General features: G+C 32.3%; 2 protein-coding genes across 4 annotated transcripts; both read left to right on the top strand.

Moving 5' to 3' along the window:
- Window positions 1–4,867: 4,867 nt before the first annotated feature.
- LOC141532968 (uncharacterized) lies at window positions 4,868–6,437 on the top strand. The gene is made up of 2 exons (XM_074251601.1): window positions 4,868–5,731; window positions 5,908–6,437. The coding sequence occupies exons 1-2, from the start codon at window positions 5,548–5,550 to the stop codon at window positions 6,435–6,437; spliced, it is 714 nt and encodes a 237-aa protein (XP_074107702.1). The 5' UTR covers window positions 4,868–5,547.
- Window positions 6,438–12,590: 6,153 nt separating this feature from the next.
- LOC141532998 (uncharacterized) lies at window positions 12,591–24,576 on the top strand. 3 transcript variants are annotated; one of them, XM_074251643.1, is made up of 6 exons: window positions 12,591–14,054; window positions 14,129–14,281; window positions 14,337–14,513; window positions 14,565–14,656; window positions 23,965–24,177; window positions 24,253–24,576. In XM_074251643.1, the coding sequence occupies exons 1-4, from the start codon at window positions 14,034–14,036 to the stop codon at window positions 14,565–14,567; spliced, it is 354 nt and encodes a 117-aa protein (XP_074107744.1). In that variant the 5' UTR covers window positions 12,591–14,033; the 3' UTR covers window positions 14,568–14,656; window positions 23,965–24,177; window positions 24,253–24,576. The 3 variants fall into 3 exon arrangements, with proteins under 3 accessions (XP_074107744.1, XP_074107743.1, XP_074107742.1); XM_074251642.1 differs by having other exon boundaries at window positions 12,591–13,644; window positions 13,920–14,054; window positions 14,337–14,656; XM_074251641.1 differs by having other exon boundaries at window positions 14,337–14,656.
- The last annotated feature ends 262 nt before the right edge of the window (window positions 24,577–24,838 follow it).

Genomic DNA, 24,838 nt, shown 5'->3' on the forward strand with positions numbered 1-24,838 from the left:
TTTCCAAATACTCATCCAAGCATTCATACCATACTCTTAGACTTTCCCTCAAACCATACAAAGCCTTTTTTAATTTCCAGACTCTACCCGAATTATCATCAAAACCTTCCGGCTGTTTAACATAAACTTTTGATTTTAGATAACCATTTAGAAAAGCTGACTCAACGTCCATTTGATTTATTTTATACATTTTCTGTAAACATATACTTAAGAATATTTTTAAAGTTTGGGTTTTCGCTACAGGACAATATATGTCCTCTATTGTTTCTGCCTGTTCAAATCCTCTTACCACTAATCTCGCTTTAAATTTATTTTCACTTTTCTTAGTATAAACCCATTCAACATTTATAATCTTTTTATTCTTTGGCATTTCTACTAATTCATACGTGTCATTTCTTACCATAAATTTTAATTCATTTGTCATCGCTTCCTACCAATTTATACTCTCACTGCTATTAATCACCTCACTAAAATTTTAAGGAGTATCAGCGCTTGCAAAATTTACATAAATAAATGTACTATGGTTTTCTGAATTATACCTATCTGGTTCTTAACGATCCCGGTTTGATTTTCTACGTGTTATTACCTTTTCTTTTACTTTCTCTTTTTCTCCGACTTTCTTTTCTACATTTCCATCTTCAAAAGTTGAATCGTATTCGCTATCTTCGTTACTTTCTATCTCATTATCCGTACTCGATTCATTTTCACTAATCCCTACTAATTTCACATTCGTATCAATAAATTCTACATGTTTAGCTACTATAACTTTTCCATTTACTGAAATTCGGTACCCAACATTCTCGTAACCTACCAACACACCCTCTTCTTTCTTTTTTGACCACTTACTATTTCTCTTAGCTTCTGGTATCCTTACATAAGCTTTGCTTCCATAAACTTTTAAATTTTTTATATTTGGTTTTCCTTTTAATAGAATCTCATGAGTCTTTTTTTCTATAGGGGAAGGACGGGCAAAAAGGATATGTCAATTTAAAAATAAAATTAAAAATATATGTTATAATCATATTTATTCTTAGCTTTGGCTAATAATTCTTTTGCTAATTGATGTTTATAATTAAAGTTAAATGGAAATAAAAATAAAGAAATTCTTCTTTAAAATTAAAAAAAAAAAAGTTACCATTATCCGTTTTGCCCTACCAGGGATGGCAAAACGAATACTCAAGTCGGGCAAAATGAATACTGATTAGAAAACGCATTTTAATCAAAACAATCGTCGCAAAAATATGAACCACGTCCCGAATACGAAGAACAGGCTTCATGTGTCCACTCTTGGCAGGTCCCACATTGTATCCAATCTTCTTTCGGCGGGTCAACATATTTTTCTTTGCATACGGTGCACAGGTAAGATGTCATAGATTTTCCCAAGGGTCTTTTTGTTTGTCGTCGTCTTTTGACACCGGATGGACCTGGAGCATCGATTGGAGCTTTTCTTTTTGCAGCTGCAGTATCTTTTTTTTGTTTTTGAGAGGTGATTATAGAAGAGCTAGTTAAGATTTCTGACTGTTGAGGTTTACGTCCTCGTGTACTCTTTCGACTGTTTCAATAGGTATGGGCCGGATGCTTTGTATTAAATCCATGTCGGAAACATTCGCTGATTGTGCTATCGTCTCATTATTTGGCTCCCTCTTATCTTCAGAAGTACTCTGTTGACTTTCTTCGTTTTCATTTCTAATTCTTTGCTCATTTTCGTTTACATTTTTATTTTCATAAATTTCAGAAGGTGCAAAATGTTGGTCCCCAAAAATATGCCCATTAAATGGATGTATACCGCTTGCTCGGAACCCACTAATTGCATTGGTTGGTACAGCTCCTTTTAAATATGCTCCTGTAAAAAGTTTCGCAATCTCATACTGATTAATGATCCGACCACGATGTTGCTTTTGAAAATTATTCACTTCAATTTCGAAAAATTTTTTTATTGGCCCATAAACTGCCACATCTAAAGGTAGCAACTTATGATATGTATGAGGAGGAATAGATAGAAATATCACATGGTTTTTTTTTTTTAAATTCGAGAGCTATCAGTGACTGTTGCTTCTGAACCAGGGGAAGCACCGTCCAGCAATCTTGAATTAAACTTCTTTCTTTTAAATATGAAATAGGGTGGAATAAATGACCCAATCGCGCTGCAGCAACAAACTACGGTCGTCAAAACTCCTTTTTCATTGCTTGAAACAATTCCAACTTGTTTGTTACCGCAGGTAGACAGGACTTTAGGTGGCTTAGTTGATGAAGTTCTCACTCCAGTCTCATCCATATTAAAGATCATATCTGGAGGGATAGCATATTTATCTATGACTTCTTTCAAAAGAGAATTAAATCTGTTGACAGCTTCTCGATTAAACCCTTTGACTCTAGCTAGAGATGTCGGTTCAAGTGATCTCAGTGTTAATGACGGATGACGAAGCTTAAAATTTTTAAACCATCCTTCCTCAGCTATATTGCCCGAAAAACTCCAGATTTCCCCTTAACTTTAGCAAAATCTCCAACAATTTTCATAAATTCAGATCGTATGAGTTCATAAAAGAGCGAAACCATTTCGTGGGTATATTTTAAAAGTATTTCTGCTTCTTCCGGGGAAAAAATAGTTTCAAAGCGGCCCAGTTTTTTTTTTGAAGTTCCGTTACGTATATGTCGATGCAAAATTGCATACGGGATACCATATATTTTGCTTGCCTTAAGTGTTGATGTCTTCTTTGCTTCTTGCATTGCCCTTTGTAAATTTTCCTCTGACCAACTGGCACGATCTGTTTTTCTTTTATAGCTGTAAAACATCTGCAACAAGTATACTATGCTAAATACAATATATAAGACAATTAAAACTTAATTAAAAAATAGAAAGTATCCGTTTTGCCCTTCTGGTAGTTTTATAACATAACTTTAAATTATTACAAACTACAGCGATAAAAAAAATAACTTGATTATTTCATGTTCATTAATTATATATTCCATTAAAAAAATTTTAATTTGCATCGTCAAAGGCGCGCAGTAGCCTATCGGTTCCGGGCCATTGCTTTCCAAAATGCATTGGACCGGGTTCGAGTCCGGCGTACACCAATGAATATTTTCAATATTTAAGTGTATTATTCTGCTGAGCCCAAAAAAGTTTAAAACAAGTTCCAATCTGAAAAGTTCCCCCCTAGTAAGTCGCTCATGACCTTAGTAGATTATGCGACTTTAAATGAAAAAAAAAAAAAAAAAAAAATTTGCATCGTCCTTAACAACATTAAAATAATCTCTGTATATTTACGGTTAAAAATTTTAATTTTCTTTCTAAATTTCAATATTTGTAAAAAAAAATGCCACAAGTATGCGAGACCGATGCTTTGTCAACAACGGTGCGTGTAGTTATACAATAGAATGATAGATGGCAGTCTAAAGTATTTTTACCGACTGATCAGCGATTTGAAACGATTATTCATTTTACCCGCCCTCTCCGTCTTGTCCGTCCGTTCCCTAGTATTAGCCAATGTTCTATTTTTTAAATACGCCGCTGCTTTTACTGCTTCTGGCCAATACTGCCTATCTAACTTAGCATCTGCTAACAGACATCTAGCCATATCCATTAATACTCTTATGTATCTTTCCGCGGTACCATTTAATTAATGTACATACGAGGGGCAAGTATCTATTATAATATCCTTTTTATTGGTAAAATTATGAACTTCAGAATTGATAAACTCTAAACCGTTATCGCATCTCAATTTTTTAACTTTCTTACCCGTAATATTTTCAAATAAATTTACCTAGCCTATTAAATTTTTTAGCGTTTCTGTTTTTGACTTCAATGTATATACTTTGACAAATTTACTATAATCGTCTACAATTACTAAAAAATATTTCTCTCTGCATAAACCATCCCTGTGGGGACCGCTTAAGTCTGCGTGTATAATTTCAAGTAAATCTTTTGCTCTTCGCTTATTATTATCAAATTTCATATTATGCATCTTCTTTTCTATATATATAAAAATCAATTGCTGTGCGTTAGTCTCGCTAAAACTCAAAAACGGCTGGACCGATTTTCAAAATTTTTTTTTGTTTTGTTCGTTATAGTTCAGGGATGGTTTAGAAAAAAAAATTTTGGAATTTTGGAATTGAAAAAAATTTCAGCTTAAAAAATAAAAAATTGTTCATTTTGTATCGAAATCGCTATTGTTACGCTTGAGCCTCAAGGTTGCAAGAGTATACAAAATTGTCCAATATGCAGGAAGATACGTACAAGTATACTTTGGGTATCTTTATATATATATATATATTAGGGTGATTCAAAAAAAAAGAATATTTTTTTTTTCGTTTGGTACTCTGAAAAATAGGTTCCTAGACACCTCTAAGAAAGCCTCTCCAAGCATGAGTTCTTAATTGTAACGGGAAGGTCCTCCTTCTTACAGTTTTCTATTTTTTCTTATTATCAGATAGAAAAATTTATATCTCGCTTCCAACTACTTGAAAAAATATCTTGTTCCTTAGATTTTGTAGGAAATTGAATGCTCTACAAAAAGGTCTCTTACGATTTTTTTCGTAAACCCAACCGTTTAAAAGATATTAACGGTTAAAGTTTGATTATTTTTGGGAAAATTTTTTATTTCTTATGAATTTTATAACTCAATGAAAAAAATCATTATGAATGATGAAACTCATAGTTTTGTAGGAAATTTACTGCTCTATAAAAATGGTCTCTTATGATTTTTCGATCAAGTTGAGCGTTTACGAGATATTCATCGTCAAACATCAATGCATATCAATTTTTCTAGTTTTTGATCAATAATTCGAAAAATTTCAATTTATTCTGTGAGTTTCAAAGAAATTTAGACAAATTTGAGTTTTTATTATAAAAGCAACTCCTATTGATGTTTTCTGTTCAAAAATTCATTTGAAAGTTTTTATTCTAATAATATTTTTTTTTAATTTTATCTTTAATAATTTAAAATCTTAATCGCGTTGTCATTTATTATTATGAAATTTGTTCAGTGCATATTTTTAAATTGTTTTTCACAAAATATACATAAAATTTTCGTTCGAGGGGATTTTTGTTTTGAATTCCATTTCTTCTTCTGTTTGTCTTCTGAAACTAACGCCATCTATGTTTTTTACTCTCAACTATCTTCAGTATCTACCCATTTAATACCGTATTTTCAGTGTTCCTAAAACTGATCATCTTGAATACGTAATAAAATAATTCATTTTTAATAAGTCTTATAATCATCACATAAATTTATTTATCATCAATTAACCTACAATGAATAAAGAAATACGTTTTATCGGAATACCTCTACAAAGAATTTCGGAACGTAAGTTACCAAAAGTGAAAGAGGTTATGCGTGTGTTTTTCTACCAACTTAAAATTTTAAAGTATTCAATCAAACAAAGTGCTAAAAATTCAGTTGACCAAGTTATTGAACTGTGGAGAAAAAATCAGATTCCAACTAGTGGAGCTCCTAATGCAGTCAAAAATTTCTTCGCTATCACAGTCAATGGTTAAAATTACAAAAAAATTTCGATAAAAAGAATTCAGCGCAAAACCAAAAGGAAATGAAATTTCAGACTGATCTTGAACAATTATTCGACATTGTGAGCGAAAAATCCTTAAAAGTGCTTGATGATAATATTAGAAAGTTGTATTTGGATCAAAAATTCGGTACCCATAAAGAGATTCTTTCTAATAATGTACCTGTATCAAACTTAACCACAACTATGATGGGAATAGATGAGAGTAGTAAGTATCTGAGATATTTAATTATTATAAAGTCAGGTAGTAGTGTAACTTTTCATAGATGACTAGATGACATTTGACTAGACAATTTTTGGAGTCCTTTCTTAATTATTTGTCATCAAAATGAATAAATTCTATACATTTTCTTCGTTTAATTTATAAAACAGATCTTATTCCAGACTTAGATCAACCGTCTACCAGTCATGCGATTGTTCCAAGTGAAAAATCAGAGTCGTTCTCTACGTATACATTAAGTGGAGTTACAAATTTTGGATCTGATTCAGAGTATGAACTTCCAATTCCGACAAAACGAGCAAAACTTGATGTCTTAACTCCTGAAGTCATTTTTGGACTCGACCGAGCTAATGTCAGCAGTAGAAATGCGATGTTTATTATTGCTCCGGTTTTACTAGCAGTAGGTATTAAAATTGAAGATACAACGCTCAGTTATAGTTCAATTCAACGAGCTCGTATCCTTCAAAGAGAAGACATTGCTAAAGGACTTAATGACAACTTTAAGACACACGATAAATACGTTGTGCATTGGGACGGAAAAATGCTGAATGACCTTGTTGGATCAAAATCTGTGGAACGGCTACCAGTTATTTTAACTGCATTTGGTACCGAACAATTACTTGGGGTTCCAAAAATGAATTCTGGGACGGACGGCAGACAATCAAACATCAGCCATTTTATCGACATTGAGTGAATGGGGTATTACTAATTATGTTAAGGCGATGTGTTTTGACACGACGGCAGTTAATACAGGTAACTTATCAATGATAATTTAATCTAAAAAATATTTAATTATTAACGTTCTAGTTTAATTTTTATTGCTTACTGAATTTCACTTTTGAAATTATTGAGAATTATTTACTCATTTGGATTTTAAATATAATCTACAATTTGTTGAAAATATTAAATTTAACGATAGTTATCTATTTTCTTTATACAGGAATTCATAACGGTACATGTAAGGCAATTGAAAAGACTTTGGGAAGAGAGTTAATCTGGTTACCATGTCGTCACCACATTTTTGAGATCATATTGAGAAGTGCATTTGAAGTATATTGGTCTGTGTCATCTGGGCCAAACGTACCAATGTTCGGAAGATTTAAAAAATCATGGGATGAAATAAATAAAACTAATTATAAATCTGGAATTGAAGATACTGTTGTTGCTGATATCATTTTGGATAAAAAAAATTAAATATCTAGTTTAATTGCACAATCCTTACAGGTATGATTTAACTGCGATTTTAAGAAAAAAAATTTTCTTGTTTCTGACAAATTTTTAATTGTTTTTGATAGTTACTACAACCCCGAGATGACTATAAAGAATTGTTGGAATTGTCGTTGATTTTCCTTGGAGAAATGCCTCAAGAAATTTTTTTCAAACGTCCTGGTGCAATTCATCATGCTAGGTGGATGGCGAAGGCAATTTACAGTTTAAAAATGTTTCTATTCAGAAATGAATTTAAACTTTCTAATAAAGAATTGGACGGTCTTCGGCAAATTTGTATATTTATAGTTACACTGTATTTAAAAGCTTGGTTTTCATCAACTTCTGCAACAACTTCTGCAACAACAAAAACTGCTGCTAATCATGACTTGCAGTTTTTGAAAAATTTATTCGAGTACAAAAATATCAATTCATTGATTTCTTCAGCAACTTGTGAAAAAATGATTTTGCATTTATGGTATTTAAGTGATGAACTTGCCATTTTATCATTATTTGACGATACCGTTTCATTGGAAGTAAAAAAAAATATTGTTGGAGCTGTTAATACTCGTAACGGTACAGATTCTAAAGCTAAAAATTTATAATTGATAAAAACGATTTGAATTCATTAACGCAAAAAGTCTGAGTGACTTTGTTTCTAAAAAGTCTTTAAATCTCTTTAAAATCTTTGATTTACCATATGACTTCCTTGATAAAGATATTGAATCGTGGCCTACTAATGACAGTTACATTGAAAATAAAGAATACTTTAACCAATTGAAAGTTGTTAATGATTCAGCAGAACGAGCTGTTGCATTAGTTAGTGAGTATAATCAATGCTTGACAAAAATGAAGAGCAATTCCAATACTTATTGCAAATTATCAAAGAACATCGAAAAAACTACCCAAACTGCAATAGAGGAAATTATTTACAGTAAAAGTGTACCGTTATGTTGAAAATATTGAAAATTATATGGCAGTTGATAATTAAATAAATAAATTCTTCGATAAAAAAGTGAAACACATGTGAAACACACTAAATTGAATTATATATTTAAAAAAATGCACTAATTTTTTGTTTTAATGTAATCAAACATGTCCAAGACTAAAAAAACTAATTAAAAAAATAGTTCATAACATATTTCTATTCATAGAAACTCAAATTTGTCTAAATTTCCTTGAAACTCACAGAATAAATTGAAATTTTTCGAATTATTGATCAAAAACTAGAAAAATTGATATGCATTGATGTTTGACGATGAATATCTCGTAAACGCTCAACTTGATCGAAAAATCATAAGAGACCATTTTTATAGAGCAGTAAATTTCCTACAAAACTATGAGTTTCATCATACATAATGATTTTTTTTCATTGAGTTATAAAATTCATAAGAAATAAAAAATTTTCCCAAAAATAATCAAACTTTAACCGTTAATATCTTTTAAACGGTTGGGTTTACGAAAAAATCGTTTTTTGTAGAGCATTCAATTTCCTACAAAATCTAAGGAACAAGATATTTTTTCAAGTAGTTGGAAGCGAGATATAAATTTTTCTATCTGATAATAAGAAAAAATAGAAAACTGTAAGAAGGAGGACCTTCCCGTTACAATTAAGAACTCATGCTTGGAGAGGCTTTCTTAGAGGTGTCTAGCAACCTATTTTTCAGAGTACCAAACGAAAAAAAAATATTCTTTTTTTTTGAATCACCCTATATATATATATATATATATATATATATATATATATATATATATATATATATATATATATATATATATAAACCATATATAATAGCTAAATTTGTCATTAAAGACAAATTTTTGGGAACTGGGGGAAATAAAGGATAAAGGGCGAAGGGGAGGACCTTTACTCAGTAGGAATTTTCGGTAACTGAAAAAGTAATTCGGACAGCCCAGACCGGGAATCGAACCCGGATCGTTTGGTTACGCGCCAAAGGCTCTATAATTTGTTATACATTTATTATATAAATAAAACACATAAAACATATTAAAATGACCAACAAGTTTCATTTAATAACTTAATACCAACTTAACCGTCTACAATACGACCAGTGTTAATTGTTGACAAAAATAAATTAGAGTTTACAGGTTAAAAATCACAAATCAAAATTTGTAAAAAAAAAAAATTTTTGTAGGTGATACGAAGTTCACCGGGTCAGCTAGTTTTCAATACAAACTTTACATTTTAAATATTCATCTTCAAAATTTATTGGCATATTCTCTAATAATTGATTTTTACCTAATATTTCGAAATATTTAAAATTTACATGACCTAACATTTTATGGTATTTTTCTTTCATAGTCATATTTCATGAAATTTTATAATCTTTCTGTATGGTACTATAAATTTTGTAAATATCATTCTTTTTGTATGCAACAGTTACCAATTCACTATTTTTATTATATATTTTTGCATCATTACCACAAGCTACAATTTTATAATTTTTTGTTATTTTACCAAAGCTTAGTAAATTACTATTCATTTGCTCAATATAGATTACCTCATTTACTACAACCTCTTCATCAAATTCTCCGAAATTCATATTTACTTTTCCTACTTTAGTTGCTGTTAAGATTTTTCCATCACCGATTTTAACTTTAAACGGATTATCTAAATCGATACAGGTTGAAAAATAGTCTACATTATTTACAATATGATCTGAACAGCCACTGTCTAAAATCCATTCTATTTCATTTCTACTTACATTAATTTCGCTTGTATTTACATTTTTATTTACATTTCATTTTACCTTATTCTTTCAAGTCGAACAAAATGCTTCGCCGTCTGTAGTTACGCTTTCACTATAGCTAGCTCCTGTAATATTTCCACGGTTGTTTTGCTGGTGCCAAGACCGCTGATGACGCCAGTTTGCTCTGCCTCGATAAGCTCTGCCTTGTCCTCGGTTATTGTTGTTGTAGTATTGGATCTGACTCTCTGACATATGACTCACACCTGCTTGCTGTGAGTAACCTTTTCCTCTATTTCCATTTGCCTACCTCTTGACTGGCCTTGATGAGACGTTGGGTTTCAACACTGCCTTTGTAAATGACCTGGCTTTCCGCACTTATAACAGACTTTCATGTGGTTCTTGTTCTCTACTTTAAACGCACTGGACTCACTTGACTTCTTTTGTTCTTCGTCCTAGCTGAATTGTCTTTCGTGCACTGTAATTTTATTCTTGACATATTCCGTAGTTTGATCATTTTCCTTCACTGAGTCTATCAAATTTCTTATATAGTTCATTGATATAGGCAATGTTCTCAACATATAATCCATTTTTTCTCTTTCCGTTACAGTTGCTCCTGCACTCTTTCGTTCATTAATTAATTTTTCAAATTCGCTGAAAAACTCACTAGTTTCCGTATAATCACTAAACTTCAAAGTATCTAATTTTCTTCTAATGCATATCTTAAGTGCTGTAGATTTTTCCAGGTCGAACTCATCTAATTTTTTGATTATATTGTATGAAGTCTCCTCTTCATTTATAATTTCAAACTGTTTGGGTGATAGTACACTATATATGTCGTTCATGGCCTTCAAGTCCTTCTTATTCCAATTCGCTTCTGATGTAGGCTCAGCTCTTATTTCATGGAGTATTGCTTCTTCACATTCTCTATATCTTAAGATTCTTAAGAATCTTTTTTTCCACATTTTGTAATCTTTACCATCAAAAATTGGTAAAATGATTTTTGTTTCTTCAGTCATTCTTTCATCAATTTTATCACTTTCTACTTCCTTCACTAAAATAAGTACCTTTTTTAGGCTTTTCAAAAATACTTTCCTTAAATAGTTTCGATGATTTATCTTTAACTCGAAATTTCCGCTATTTATTTGACTTACAAGCTTATTTTCCTCAGTTCCCTTATCTACTTGATTTCCCATTCAACTTTTAATATAACGAAAATTTTCCAACTTGCCAGGCCACGTGGTCCAGAAATTTCCAACGAACAATGTCTTATCACTATTGCTCAACTATTTTTAATAAACCACGCTCTGCTACCATGTTAGAAAAAGTGTGGTTCATGGTAATTTAATTTATATGAATAAACTTTTATAAATTCTATTATGTATTTAACATTTATTTAAATAACAAAATTAATTGATATATACATTTATTACAACTTAGACGCTTGATGGTCGAGTAGATACTAGCTAATTACAATAACTGGCTTCTTGCTTTATATTGTACTTATGTATAGTGCACAGTCGCTTAAGTACTGAGCATGGCGCCTTAATTCTAAATTTATTACATTTTGAACACGAATATTTATTACTTTCTGATAGAGTACAATAATAAATATAACTGTCTAAGGTACAAGATATATATTTAATATTATTCAAAAGCTTTAGATTAGTACGGACTAAACTTTTTCGTTATCTCTTAACATTAACACCTGTTTATTAGAAATACAAGTTGAACAAAGTGGTCCGGATGTAGAAAATTCAGTATATATATTACTTCCAAAAGGGTTCGCGAGGGCGTTAACAATGAGAAACTCCCGTTTTTAAACTGTAGCTCCTATCAACTCCAATTTTGGTAGGAATCTTTTGTAAGAGATGTAGAAATAATCTATAAACGAATTTTACGATATCTCACCTCACAGAGAGTTGCGGGAGTGGGTATTAACAATCAAAATTTTTAATTTTCAAGCTATAAATCCTACAGACTCCAAATTTTGTAGGAATTTTCTATAAATTATGAAAAAATAATTTATGAACGAATTTTGCGATATTCTACCCCAAAGAGGATTGCGGGGGCGTTTATAATGAAAAATGTAGCTGGGTTGATGACCATCTCGATTTACCGGCCGTAATTCTTTGTTGCTTAGATTACATATCGTATGATGTAAAGATTCGTGTAAAAATCGATAAAACTCTTAAAATACTTGTTAGAAATTCTTATATTTTGTTGAACGACTTACTGGATATAGCTAATTGTATATATTTGCAGGTAACTAATGTTAAACTTAATAAATCAACAAATAGTGATTATATACTTAGTAGTATGGAAAGCTTTTGGACATTTTTGAAAGATTTGGAGAACTCTCAAATGTGTAGTGGCACAGGATTTGATAGTCAGAAGTATTTATAACATAAACCTTTCATCTAATTAAATTTTCTTGATTTTTAGCAATCTATTTGAAATAATTTGTTTTTATTATGATAGGTCTTCAGAAATATGCACAGTATTTTTGAAAGCTGATCAACAATGTAAAAATCAGGCTGGAATACATAGATGTGATGCATGTAAGAAAGTAATAAAAAAATTGCATAATCAATTGCATCGACCTAAACTAGATGTCCAGGATTGTAACAAAAAACTCAAGCTTGAGCTGAATTCTGTCAAGAAAAAGTGTAGTCGTCTTAGTAATAAAAATTAGGAAAACGGTTGACCCTGACGGCCACCCCTGCAACTTCCCGCTACTTTCGTAATTAAGCGTTCGATATTGCACTTATTATGTTTTTAAGCTCTTCGAGCTGAAAAATGTAATGTTCATATAGTTTTAAGCTCTCCGAGCTCAAAAGTTTGATGTGAGTTTCATAAATCACTATTTTTTGAATTTTCGAATCGCAATAACTTTTGAATGGATCGACCGATTTTCATGCGGTTAGCGGCATTCGACGCAGTTTTATCATCCTCATAAGTAATTTTCAGGTTTCAATTGATCGAACCAAAAATTTCAGAGTAACCCCGACAAAACACTTTTTTCGGTTTTCTTTTGTTCACAATAACTTATGAACGAATCAACCGATATTGACCGGACTGGCGGTAATCGACGTGTTTTTTTGATGTTAAGAGCTGATTAGTTTTTGGAATTTATCGGTAAGGCCGTTTAAAAGTTATTCCAAAAAAACCACGTTCAAAAATTTTTTTCTGTAGTTTTTTTACAATTTATCAAAATCTACTGATCCGAATCGGTTCAAATTTTCAGGAAATCTAAGTTTGGTGAACCCCTTTCGAATGGCGCCAATCGCGATGAAATCGGTCAAGCCGTTCAAAAGTTATAAAAGGGTTACACACACACACACACACACACACACACACACACACACACACACACACACACACACACACACACACACACACACACACACACACACACACACACACACACACACACACACACACACACACACACACACACACACACGGACATCATCGCGAAAATAGTCAGGGCAGCTTCCTAGGGCCTCAAAACTTCAAGATCTGATGAGAACTCGATTTTCAAAAAACGGGGTGAAACCAATAACTTCCCGATTTTTGAAAATTTTCAATTTTCTTAGCGGGAAGTTAAAAATGCCTCATTGAAACAAACTATCGAGGAAGAAAGACAAAAGTGTTCCAACGTATCTAAAACAGTTATAGAGAAAGAAATACTTAATCTACCGCCTATCCAACAAGAAAATGTTATAGCGTGTTTTGCTGCAGCTAAACTCCAAAATTCCAAACAAAGAAGATATACAGTCGAGTGGGTATATGAATGTCTTTTAATCAGAATAAAAAGTGCTGCTGTTCACGAACGACTGAGATCTAGTCAAATTTTACCCCTCCCTTATAAAGATACTCTTCAAAAATATATTCAAAAATTAGATAGCGCATACGGTTTTTCGGAAGCTCTTTTTGAAACCCCTAAATTGAAAGGTTCCCGAATGGAAGTAAATACGAAGAGGGGTACTTTACTTTTTATCTCTTGTTAGTGTGTTGCAGCGAATCATAGGATTAACATTTATTATTTAACACAATTGTAAGGTAGCAACTAAAACCACTATTGCTTGAATATTTAGATTTACGCAATAATTAATCCGCTTATCATAGAATAGCCGCTAGTATATTTAACTCTATAATGATAAAGTTCTTTTACTGTAGTCAAATTCGCTTTTTAACCCATTCTATTTTGCTGAAATTTGTTATTAATCTATCTTCTGTTATCATCAATTGTATGGAAGTTATTCGGAATTGAGGACTGTAAATTTAGCTGTGAACATCCATATGATTCTAGTAGACGTTTATGGTTCATATTCGATTCTTCGCACTTGCTAAAAAATTTTATAAACAAGATTATGGAAGTGTCATCATTTTGGGTAAAATTTTTACATATATACATTGACACAAATTTCTTTGCTTGGATATTTACTTTACTGATTTTTATTTGCAGACTCCGGATGGTTATGTGTATCGTAGACACTGGGAAGCTCTTTTAGCGTATGAAAATAGCTTCAAAGCTAATTTATCAGTAACCTACAAACTAACACCTGGTCACATCAAGCCTGAACAATACCAAAAAATGAACGTGCTTTTGGCTGTAGAGGTAAATCGAGCTTTGGTAATTTTTAGATTATCTTTCAAAAAGTATTTTTTTATAGTTGTTTGCAAAACGATTGAGAGTGGCTATGGAGACGTACGAAAGCGAATGTCCTGAGTTAAAAGGTTGTAAATCTACGATAGCATTCATGGCAAAAGTTGATCGTTTGATAATGGCTATGACTTCACGAACTCCAGAGCATACTTTAGGCCCTGAAGTTTCATGTAAAATGAGACAGGTATGATTTATTTCGTAAAAAAAAATTATTCTGTTGATACAGATTTTTTAGTGAGTTGCCAAAGCCAGCCCACAAGTAATATGACACAAACAAGTGATCATGACATCACTATTCAACATATTCTTGGCGCAAAAATAATAAATGTAAGTTAATCATACGACTATTGCGAAGTCCTAAAGATAAACTACTATGCATAGTTTAGTAATTTGTGCTTGTGTTTCGCCTTCATTTTGAGTTTGACTTCATATTCAGTAATCATTATTTGTCTATTGTAATTTATAATATACTTAATTCAATACTTACGATTCAAATCATTCATTGATAAACTTTTTGTTATGCTTATTATCCTAATAGTATTACTTACAGGTTTCTAAAAATTTTTTAGTTTAATAAATTCTACACTTTTATTCACTTTATTTATTGACAACTGCATAATATTAACATAGGTATTAATTACGTTCGCATTTTGAACAATTATTTTCCTCATAACTAATAAAATTAATTGGTTTTTTTTATTTCTCAAACAAAAACTTTCCAAAGTTTTCGCGCTTATTCATTTCAACATTTTTATATGTTGAGGGTTCAAAATTTCACTTGGAGCTACTTTAGAACTTGCTGATTTCTTACATACTCAATGTAACTATAATTATCTGATGACAACACGTCTTACTCAGGATGCCTTAGAAGTAAGCGTTTTCTCATAACATTTTTTTATTTGTTTGTTAATTTTACTCGTTACATAACAATTTCCAGAAATTTTTTGGGATCCTAAAAAACGTCTGTGGATGTAACGATCACCCAGACTTAATATTGTTTGGCCAAGTATATCGTTTGCTTTGTTCATGTTCTTTAGCGACTTCACCTAGAGGATCTAGTGTAACTGCTGGCGAACTGTTTCAATCTTTGATGCAAACCAAAGACTCTTTGGTAGTAGCTTCTGTTCCGAAAAATGAATGGCTCTTAATAATGGCCTATTATCATTATTATAATAGCTCATTATAATGGAAATAAATTTCTTCAATTTAGAAAATTAAAATTGTCAATCAGTAAATTAATTTATAAAAATTAACAGAGTAAAATTATCAATAGATTAAAATTATTCAAAACTCTAATGAATAAATTTGCCAAATTCCAGTAAATAATTTCAGAGATAACTAACATGAAATTTTAGCCTAAAAAAAAAAATTTAGCCAAATTAACTAAGTCTCAAATCTTTACTGGAATTCAAAATAGACATAAGCCGATTATTCAGGCAGTTTAAATTCGAGTAAATTTTGATTAATCTAAAATTTTGGTTGAATAGAAAGCTGCTGTGATATTAATAATTAAGCAACCAAAATTAAATAAAATTATTGATCGACGTCAAGATAGGGACCGGGAAATTTGATTCTCAGGAAGTCATGTTAAATAGAGTAATGAGAATTTTAAAAGTCATTGTAAATTAGAGTCAAGTTTGTAATTGAATAAAATTGTTTTATTAAGAATTTTGTGTGTGTGTGCGGAAATAAATTGACAGTATATACTCCTCGTTCACGGGCTGTCGAGGAGGTTAGCATAAGCAGGTTGTCGACTAGTGTCATGGCATTCTCCTCTGTCCTAGTCGACTTCAGGTTCCTTAGTCCCGTAGTAAGGGTCCGGGCGACAGCGAAAGGGCTAAGGATGGTTTGAACCTTGGGCAGGGGTCCGGGCGACCACCCAGGGTCAAATCTATAGTCTTAGAGCGTGAGGGTCCTTTGGACAGCGCGACTTAGGTATAAACTACAGTATAGACGCTCCTTCAGAGGGTACTGTTACGAATAAGTAGACTTTTATATTGTGACGTGGGAATTTTCCCCATCGATATTTAATAATAGAGATTATTTTTTTTACGTATTAATTAGTCTATAAAGTTGGCTATGCTGATGGACTGCTGAGATTCGACGCGGCTGTGTCGCCCCAAGTGGTTTCCGGTCAGAATGCGAAGCTCGAGGTAGATCAAAATTAAGCCGAACCGCGCCAAAATAATTTCACACCTTCACCGAGAAGTCTATTGAACTGGGGTAAGTGCGGTCGCAGTTATTGATACACCTGGTTGACTTCACCGAGGCCGTGTTAATTCGAGTTCGAATTACAATTAATTATGGATTTTATTTAGTTATTGAGAAATTTGGGTAATTGCGCACTTTCGAGACGCAATTCCGTTTTGTGACGTCAGCCAGGTATTCGGTGCCAAAAATTATGTTAATCCGTTGTGAGGAATGTTGTGTACTGTGTCAATTTAATTGACCAAGTTTTGAGATTGCATGCTGAATAAAATATTGGCGAAGCAAGGGCCATCTGCGAGCGAAACTAGGAACCATACCTCGAGCTTTATCCCGCGTATTACCCGACGGGTAACAATAGTTACCGACAGTCCCCTTACCCGCCGCGACTGATAACTGATCGATCGGTTGTGACATCGATAATCAACATACGACAAATCGATGCTACTGATAACTTCGAACTTGGCTGTTAAGAAAGATCTACGAAACAGTTATACTTTCTGGTTGTAATTTGTTTCTAAATTTTATTATTTGTTTATTACGAAGAAAAGCGAAACAGTTCATTTTAAGTTTCTTTTGATTCATTAATTTCTTTTTTTTTTTTGGAAAATTCAAATTTATTTGTTACGAAGAAAGTGACGATAATTAATTACATATGTGCGACAGTATTTATTACTTTGTTAACTAAAAAATTTAATTTACTATATCTATATATTTTCTTTAGGGGTCGTATTTTCCTTTGGGAGAGAAAAAAAATTTATTTGTTTGAGAAATAGGAAAGAAAAATTTTATAATTGTATGTTTTAATTATGCCTGTAGTTTCTTGTTATATTTCTCTTAAAGTTTTAGGGCATTGCTTTTAATTATTCCATCTTTAAATTATTTTTGTTTAATCTATATAATTTTGTAAAAAAATTTATTTAATATATATGTGTAATTATATACTTTTATTTTTCTTGAAAATTTATTTTCTCAGAAAAATGATTCATTTGGGGGAAAGTGGGGGGCAAGGATTCAAATGTTTGGACGTAGAAGAGAGGGTGATTTCTGCGCGTGGTTTCACTCTTTGTTTCGGTTCTTTATTAATGTGCAATTTTTGCTCTGTCACAATGGACTATTTTTCTTTTTCCCTTTTTTATTTCTATTTCAATGTCATTTTTATCTGGGAATATCTCGGTAATTTTATAAGGACCTAAATAATTGTCGTAAAATTTTCCCGTCTTTTGGTTCTTAACTAAATATATGTTCTGACCTATTTTAAATTTTACTGGATGTATATTTTTATCATATCGAATTTTTGATTTCTGTTTAGCTTTTTCTAGGTTTTCTCTGGCTATCTTTTGAGTTTCTAAAAGTCTGGTCGCGTGAGTTTTGATATAGTCTGCGTAGGTCGGTATTTCGTCAAGGTAAGAAAATTCTGAGGGTAATCGGGCTTCTTTACCGAAAACTAGTTGGTAAGGTGTAAATTTTGTACCTTCGTGTACGCTAGTGTTATATGCTAATGTAGCTTGGGGTAACCACTTATCCCAATCGTTTCTGCTAGTATAATGTTTTATGTAGTCAGTCAAGACTTGGTGACTACGCTCAAGAGCGCCGTTTGACTGTGGTCTAAACGCTGTGGTTTTTATTTGTCTAATTTTAAACGTTTTTGCTAAGCAAGTCATTATTTTTCCTATAAACGCTTGACCTTGATCTGTTAATATGACTTTTGGACAACCGAATTTACATATAAAATGTTCAACTAAAGCTTCTGTGATATCTTTCGCGGTCATTGTTATCAATGGTATCGCAAAACAAAATTTTGATAGATCGTCTTGCATGGTTAAGATGTAAGAGTAACCATTAGCTGAAATTTTGTTGGGGACTACTATATCTAGAGCTAATTTATCCCAAACTTGGGCTGATGTGTCGGTAATGACCATCGGTTGTTTAGTTTTTATTCTAACTAGTTTCTTTTTCTGGCAACTAATACATTTTCGAACAAAATCTTCTACCTGTACTTTTATATTGTCCCAAAAATATCTTTGTCTTATTTTCTTGTATGTTTTTGTCACACCTTTGTGTCCTGACATAGGAGGTTCATCGTTTTCTAACATTATTCTATGTCTTTCTTCTATGGGGGGTATTATGATTAATTCTCTGCAAATAGTAAATTTTATTTCTGTTCCTGCGAAAATTTTTGTAATGATACTTTTAATTTTTGACCAAACTACTTCGCTTAAGTTACTGAGTCCTTGTGATACACTAATTGTTTTGATATTATTATCTATAAGAAATGACTTCAAGTTTTTGAACGCTTTTAAATAATTTGATTCTAATGGTTTTTCTTTATCATGATTTTGTGTTATTAAAGCTATAACTTTTCTTCTTGAAGAACCCATTTTTATTATGTCTCCGATATCGTGTTTAATATTTGGATTTAATTTATTTAAATGACCTACTCTAATTAATTTTCTCCCTATTTCACTAGATACGGTGCTATCTGCGTTAATGAAGCATAGATAACTGTTTTTCTGCATTAGTAGATTGTCTTTTGTTTCGAAGATATCTTCGTTACTAAAGTCGTTTGATATTGTTGAGTTTTCGGATGCTGTAGAGCTATCTGAGTCGTTTCTTTTGTCGTTATTTAAATTATTATCGTTTCTTGGGATTCTGTTTGTGTTGTTTGTCTGTGATTTCTTTTTGTTTTGAGATTTTGTCTGTTCATTATTGTTTATTTGTTCTTCGTTGTCAGTGGAATCGTTATTTATTGATAAACTATTTATTTTACTTGTTGATTTGTTTTTCTTTTTGTTTTTAATCCTATTTCTTGTTCTATTACTGTTTTCTAATGAATTTTCGCTATTTGAGTCTGTAATTCCTGTTGGATTTATGTTGGAAAGGTTTAGGGAAGGTTGTCTGAATTCGTCTGACTCTAATATAGTTGAGTTATATGTTCTTTGGCTAATATTTTGTTGAGTGTTATCTATTATTATTTTATTAACGTCTGAGTCTGTGATTGGCGTATTTGGAATGGGTTGACAGGGATTTTCTGTTTCTGATTGTGTAACTGTATGTCGGCTTTGTGTGTTTTGTATGAGTATTGGTGTCTGTGTTTTGTCTTCTTGTTGACTTTTACTTGTTGTTTTTAATATTTTGTTACTTGAGTCTAAATCGTTAGGGATGATGGGGTCTGGTTGTATGTGAGTGTGTGAGTTTTTCTGTTTTCTTGATTGTGCTGATTTTCTTATGTTTTTGTTTTGTTTGCTTTGTTTAAGTACTTTTATTATTTTATTAACGCGATCCATGTGTTCGGGTATTGATGACAATCTCTTATTAATTTTTGTTTCTTTTGTTTTATCGTAATTATTTGAATCCTTTAGAGATTCTAAAGTAATCATTATGTCTGGTAGTTTTATGTTTTGGTTTTTCTTTGTAATTTTATTGTGTTTTATTTGATTTTTGTTAATTAGTTTTCTGATTTGGTGAGGTATGTGTTTGTGTGTGTGTACGTGTGAGTCCGTGTTCGTTTCACAAGAGCATGTTTTTGGTTTTCTTGTTCTTTGTGACCTGCGTAAGGGTAGAGGGTTTTCTTCTACCTGTGTCTGTATATTATTTTTGTTTACATCTTTGTATGTGTGCTGTGTGTGTAATGTTTGAGTTTTCGTTTGGTGTAGTTGTTGTATGAGGTTGTGCTGAATTTGAAATATCGTTTTGATTGTTATTGTTTTCGATTACTGCTTCTACGGTAATGTATTGGGGTCTGTCTCCACTTTCTTCTAAGGACCATGGTACTGCTCCTCCCTTATCATCTTCGCGATTTGTTGTCATGATGGGAATTGCTTCTATGGGGGAATCTGTGCTAATATTATCTGAATTATTTGAATATATTATGGAATTAATAATTTCTGATTCATCCGTATTTGATTCGTCGTCCGAACTGTCAATTATTTTGAAAATTTTTTTATTTATGCTTTTATTTATTTTTTTATGAGTACGCGAGATGGGTGATGGTGTAAAGTCTGCGTATTATCGTGTTCTTTTGTATTGTAAGGGTAAAAATCTGTTTTTAGATCTTGTATTTTTAAATTTTATTTGAGGAGTCTGTGTTCCTGTATTATTTTGGGTCGGGTTTTGTGGGTCTGGGATTTCTTCATTAATTTTATTAGGAGAGGTTTGGGGTAGTGGATTTTGATCCGATGGGATAGTCTCTGTTGGTTCTTTGAGGTAGGATAAACCGAAGTCTGTTGTGTTAGAATCATATGATAAGTTATTTGTATTATTTTTGATTAGTTTCTTTCTTAATTTTTCTCCTCTAGGATCACTGTTTGATGATGAATATGATTTATCGGAATAATCGGATAATTTGCTCGCGTTAACTAACATGCTAAATTTATCGCTCCTATTATCTTCTAATTTATTACTATTTATGATTTCTGACTGTGTTTTATTACTTGAGTTTGTTATTTCTAATTCTTCTTGAGATATTTCTAAATTTCTTATACTATTTTTGCTCTTGTTTAAGTTTTGTTCTATAATTTTTCCGCTATTATCTAAGTTGGATTTATTTTGATCCACGATATTTTCATCGGTTTCTTGAATTATACTTATTTTATTTTTATCGGTTATTTTTAATTTGTTATTTTTATTTTTATATTTGTTTTTATTATTATTTTTATTTTTCTTATAAGGGATATATTGCCTATCTTCTTCGTTGCTTCTTCCTTCCTTTTCTCGCCTTGTTGCTGACCGTAGTTTCATAGGGTAGTTAGTCCTATTCTTATCTTCGATCTTCCAAGGGTCATTCACTTGGTCTAGCTGCTCGTCTGTGGAACTGCTAATTATTTTGTATATTCGTTGTCCCTTTGTAGGTTTTGACATTACCTGAGTATATCCTTCAGGTAATTGAGATGATTTATTCATTGATTGTTTTTCTACTGAATTATCTAATTTTACCGCATGAATAATTTCGTCGCGTAATATTTTTATGTTTTTGTTACTACCCTTGCGCACTGGGGTGGTAATATTTTTATTTATTTTTTTATTTGTATATTCAGGTTCGTTTTCTTCCGAATATATCAATTTTTCTATGTTTTTCGAATTATTATTTTTATTTTTGTTTATTTGTAAGTTCTCGGGTTCGTTTTCTTCCGAACTTATTATTTTTGATTTTTTGTTAGTACTGGTTCGGGGCCAGATGGGTCAGACGTTCTGAGTCTTGCGATTCCTGGTTTCCCTGTGGGACGCCATTTAAATTTTATTGGGTATGCTTCCCGTTTATTTTCTACTGGATTTCTAGATAAAGCATCGGCGTTTGTGTTTATTCTTCCTGCCTTGTATTGTACTATATAGTCGAATTCTTTTAGACGTTCTCTCCATCTCATTACGCGTGAGGTCGGGTCGTTCATTGAATTTACCCATACTAATGGTCTATGATCCGTAATGAGTGTGAATTGTCTACCGTAAAGATAAGGTCTAAAGGTTTTCATCCCGAATAATGCTGCAACCATTTCTTTTTCTGTAGTTGAGTAATTTTTCTCATGTTTATTTAGGACGCGAGAGGCTGCTGCTATTATTTTATCTTCACCTATTTTACCCTGGGAAAGAATTGCTCCTACTGCGTAGTTTGATGCGTCGGTCGTTAAAATAAAAGGTTTTGAAAAATCCGGATACTGTAATATTGGAGCTGTGCATAGTTTATCACGTAAATTTTCGAAGATTTCTTGATGTTCTTGTGTCCAGACAAATTTCGCGTTTTTACTTGTTAGGTCTGATAATGGTTTCGCTATTTTTGCAAAATCTTTTATGAAACGTCGATAGTAACCCGCAAGTCCGAGAAATTCTCTTACTTGAGTGGTATTTGTAGGAGTTTTGTAATCTTTGATTGCTTTTATCTTTTCTGGGTCTGGTTTCACTCCATCGGCAGAAATAAGATGTCCTAGATATAACACTTCTTTTCTTAAAAATTCGCATTTATCGGGCTGGAAACTTAGATTCGCTTTACGTAAACGTTCGGCTAACTTTTCGAATTTACTTCTATGTTCTTCGAGCGAACGCGCATAGATTACTATATCGTCCAGGTAGACGAATAGATCTACACCTTGTAAACCTCTAAGTACTAAATCCATTAGTCTTTGAAAGGTAGCAGGTGCATTTTTGAGTCCGAAAGGCATCCTATTGAATTGATAGTGTCCTCGCGGGGTCGTAAATGCCGTTTTATGCTTGTCCCTATTGTTAACTTTTATTTGATAAAAACCCGATTTCAGGTCAAAAGTAGAAAAGTACATAGCTCCTCCTAGTTGGTCGAGTATATCGTTTATGAGCGGTAATGGGTATGCATCCCCAATCGTCTTATCATTTACTTTCCGATAATCTATAACTAGACGGTATTTTACGTTTCCTTTTGAATCCTTTTTCTTTGGAACTATGAAAAGAGGTGAATTATACGGTGAAGTTGATGGTTCTATAATATCCATTGAAAGAAGTTCTGTTATTTGTCTTTCGATTTCATCTCTATGCGCGGGTGGGTGTCTATATTGTCTAGTATTTACTGGGATGTCATCTTTCGTGGGTATTATGTGATCAGCCACAGTAGTGAAGCTGGGGGGTGATACCGACATTACAGGAATCCGTTTACCAACAGAGGGTTCGTGTCCATGCTAAGTACCATTTGTCGATATGGGTGACCTGTTTTACCGACAGTTTGAGGATATGGTCGAGGTTTTGCAGGTGGCGCTGGTGGTGAATTCCGCCGCCATCTTACTGTCTGCCATTTTTAAAATTTATCCGCCATTTTGAATTGTGAATCCGTCATTTGAATCCGCCATTTTGAATCCGTCATCTGGTGGCTGCTATCAGCCATTTGAATCCGCCATCTGGTGGCTGCTATCCGCCATTTTGAATCAGATTTCCGCCATCTGGTGGCTGATATCTGAAATCCGCCATTCTGAATCCGCCATTTTGAATTTGCTATCTGAAATCCGCCATCTGGTGACCGCTATCCGCCATTTTGAATTGTGAATTCACCATTTTGTTAAAAAATGCACCTGTGATCTAACCTTCAACTATAGTTGCTTAGATCACAGGTGCATTTTATTGTTCATAATCTGAAAAGGTTTATATATTCAAACTGCATGTATGACGAGTACATGCGAGAAGATACACCATCTGGTGAGGTTTTTGTCAACCTTAGGTTTAAGCCTGTTCAAGGTCATACGCAGTTTTCTTTGTTCTCCTGCGTAGTAGATGACGTCATCAGATAGGTTTGAACCTGTTCAAGGTCGCGTAACTGCGTAGTTTTCTTTGTTCTATTTCTAACTGCGTAGTAGATGACGTTATCAGACAGGTTTAGACTTGTTTTGTGAAAGGGGTGGGGAAATTTCCACGAACCAGATGACTCATTCTGTTCTAGAATTTTCTAACTGCACAGTAGATGACTCATTCTGTTCTAGAATTTTCTTACTGCGCAGTAGATGACGTCATCAAACCGGTTTCGAGGTAGAGGAGTGGGGGTAACTACGCAGTATTTTCTGCCTATATAAGCAGCTCGCTGAGAGCGTACTTCATAAAAAACGAAGTACACGTCTCCAGTGAAGTACCAGTTGTCGACAGACAGTAGTGAAGTATTGGTGATATACATCTTCTGCCTATCAGTATTACTAATTGTAAGTATTCATTTACTGTCTAATTAAAATATGAATTGAATGAAGAATCATTTAATTAATTAAAAATTTTTACAGCTATCAATCATGGATTTTACCAAGATAAATGAGGTTAATTGTCTTACTCGGATTCTTCCTGTTAAAAAAATGATTCATTTGGAGTTTAATCGAGAATATAAGATTAATGGTATCAAAGCTATTACAACTCAGTATGGGACTAGGATTGTTGCCAATCTAAACGATGAATTTAACATTTATCTACCATCTAGAACTATTCAACATTTAAAAGATGATAACTTCCTGAAGAGTTTGAATGAATTAATAGATTCAAACTATCTGTTTCTACGTTTCCATGGTGGAAAATATAATAAATTTAAATTTATTAATTCTAGTCTTGATGTAAAAATGACCAGTGGAATTATTTAATCAATAAAATATTGGATTTCAATATAAATAATTCATTATTTTTATTTATAATTCCTCACATTTTTAATTTAAGATTAATATTTATAATTCAAATTCAATAAGTTATACTTAATCATAATTTTTTAAGTTACTTATCATAATGATAGTTTGAATTTCGCGCTTCTTGTACTAGAGCCATCTACTATCAGTTTATTCTTAGAGCGTGAAAGCTGTCAATTCATAAATATTAAAAAAATTT

This window comes from Cotesia typhae, unplaced genomic scaffold (genome assembly GCF_013202065.1).
Source record: "Cotesia typhae breed Kobodo isofemale line unplaced genomic scaffold, CoteBio_Ctyphae contig_77, whole genome shotgun sequence".
NCBI classification, from domain to species: domain Eukaryota; kingdom Metazoa; phylum Arthropoda; class Insecta; order Hymenoptera; family Braconidae; genus Cotesia; species Cotesia typhae.

What these genes read in the sequence shown, in the direction of transcription:
- LOC141532998 (XM_074251641.1), top strand. Translation starts at nt 14,034, where the DNA reads ATGGAAGTGTCATCATTTTGG. An exon ending in TGGAAGTGTCATCATTTTGG is followed by an intron (nt 14,055 to 14,128) that starts GTAAAATTTTTA and finishes TTTTATTTGCAG; the next exon opens with ACTCCGGATGGTTATGTGTA. An exon ending in ACGTGCTTTTGGCTGTAGAG is followed by an intron (nt 14,282 to 14,336) that starts GTAAATCGAGCT and finishes ATTTTTTTATAG; the next exon opens with TTGTTTGCAAAACGATTGAG.
- LOC141532968 (XM_074251601.1), top strand. Translation starts at nt 5,548, where the DNA reads ATGAAATTTCAGACTGATCTTGAACAATTATTCGACATTGTGAGCGAA. An exon ending in GATGGGAATAGATGAGAGTA is followed by an intron (nt 5,732 to 5,907) that starts GTAAGTATCTGA and finishes ATCTTATTCCAG; the next exon opens with ACTTAGATCAACCGTCTACC.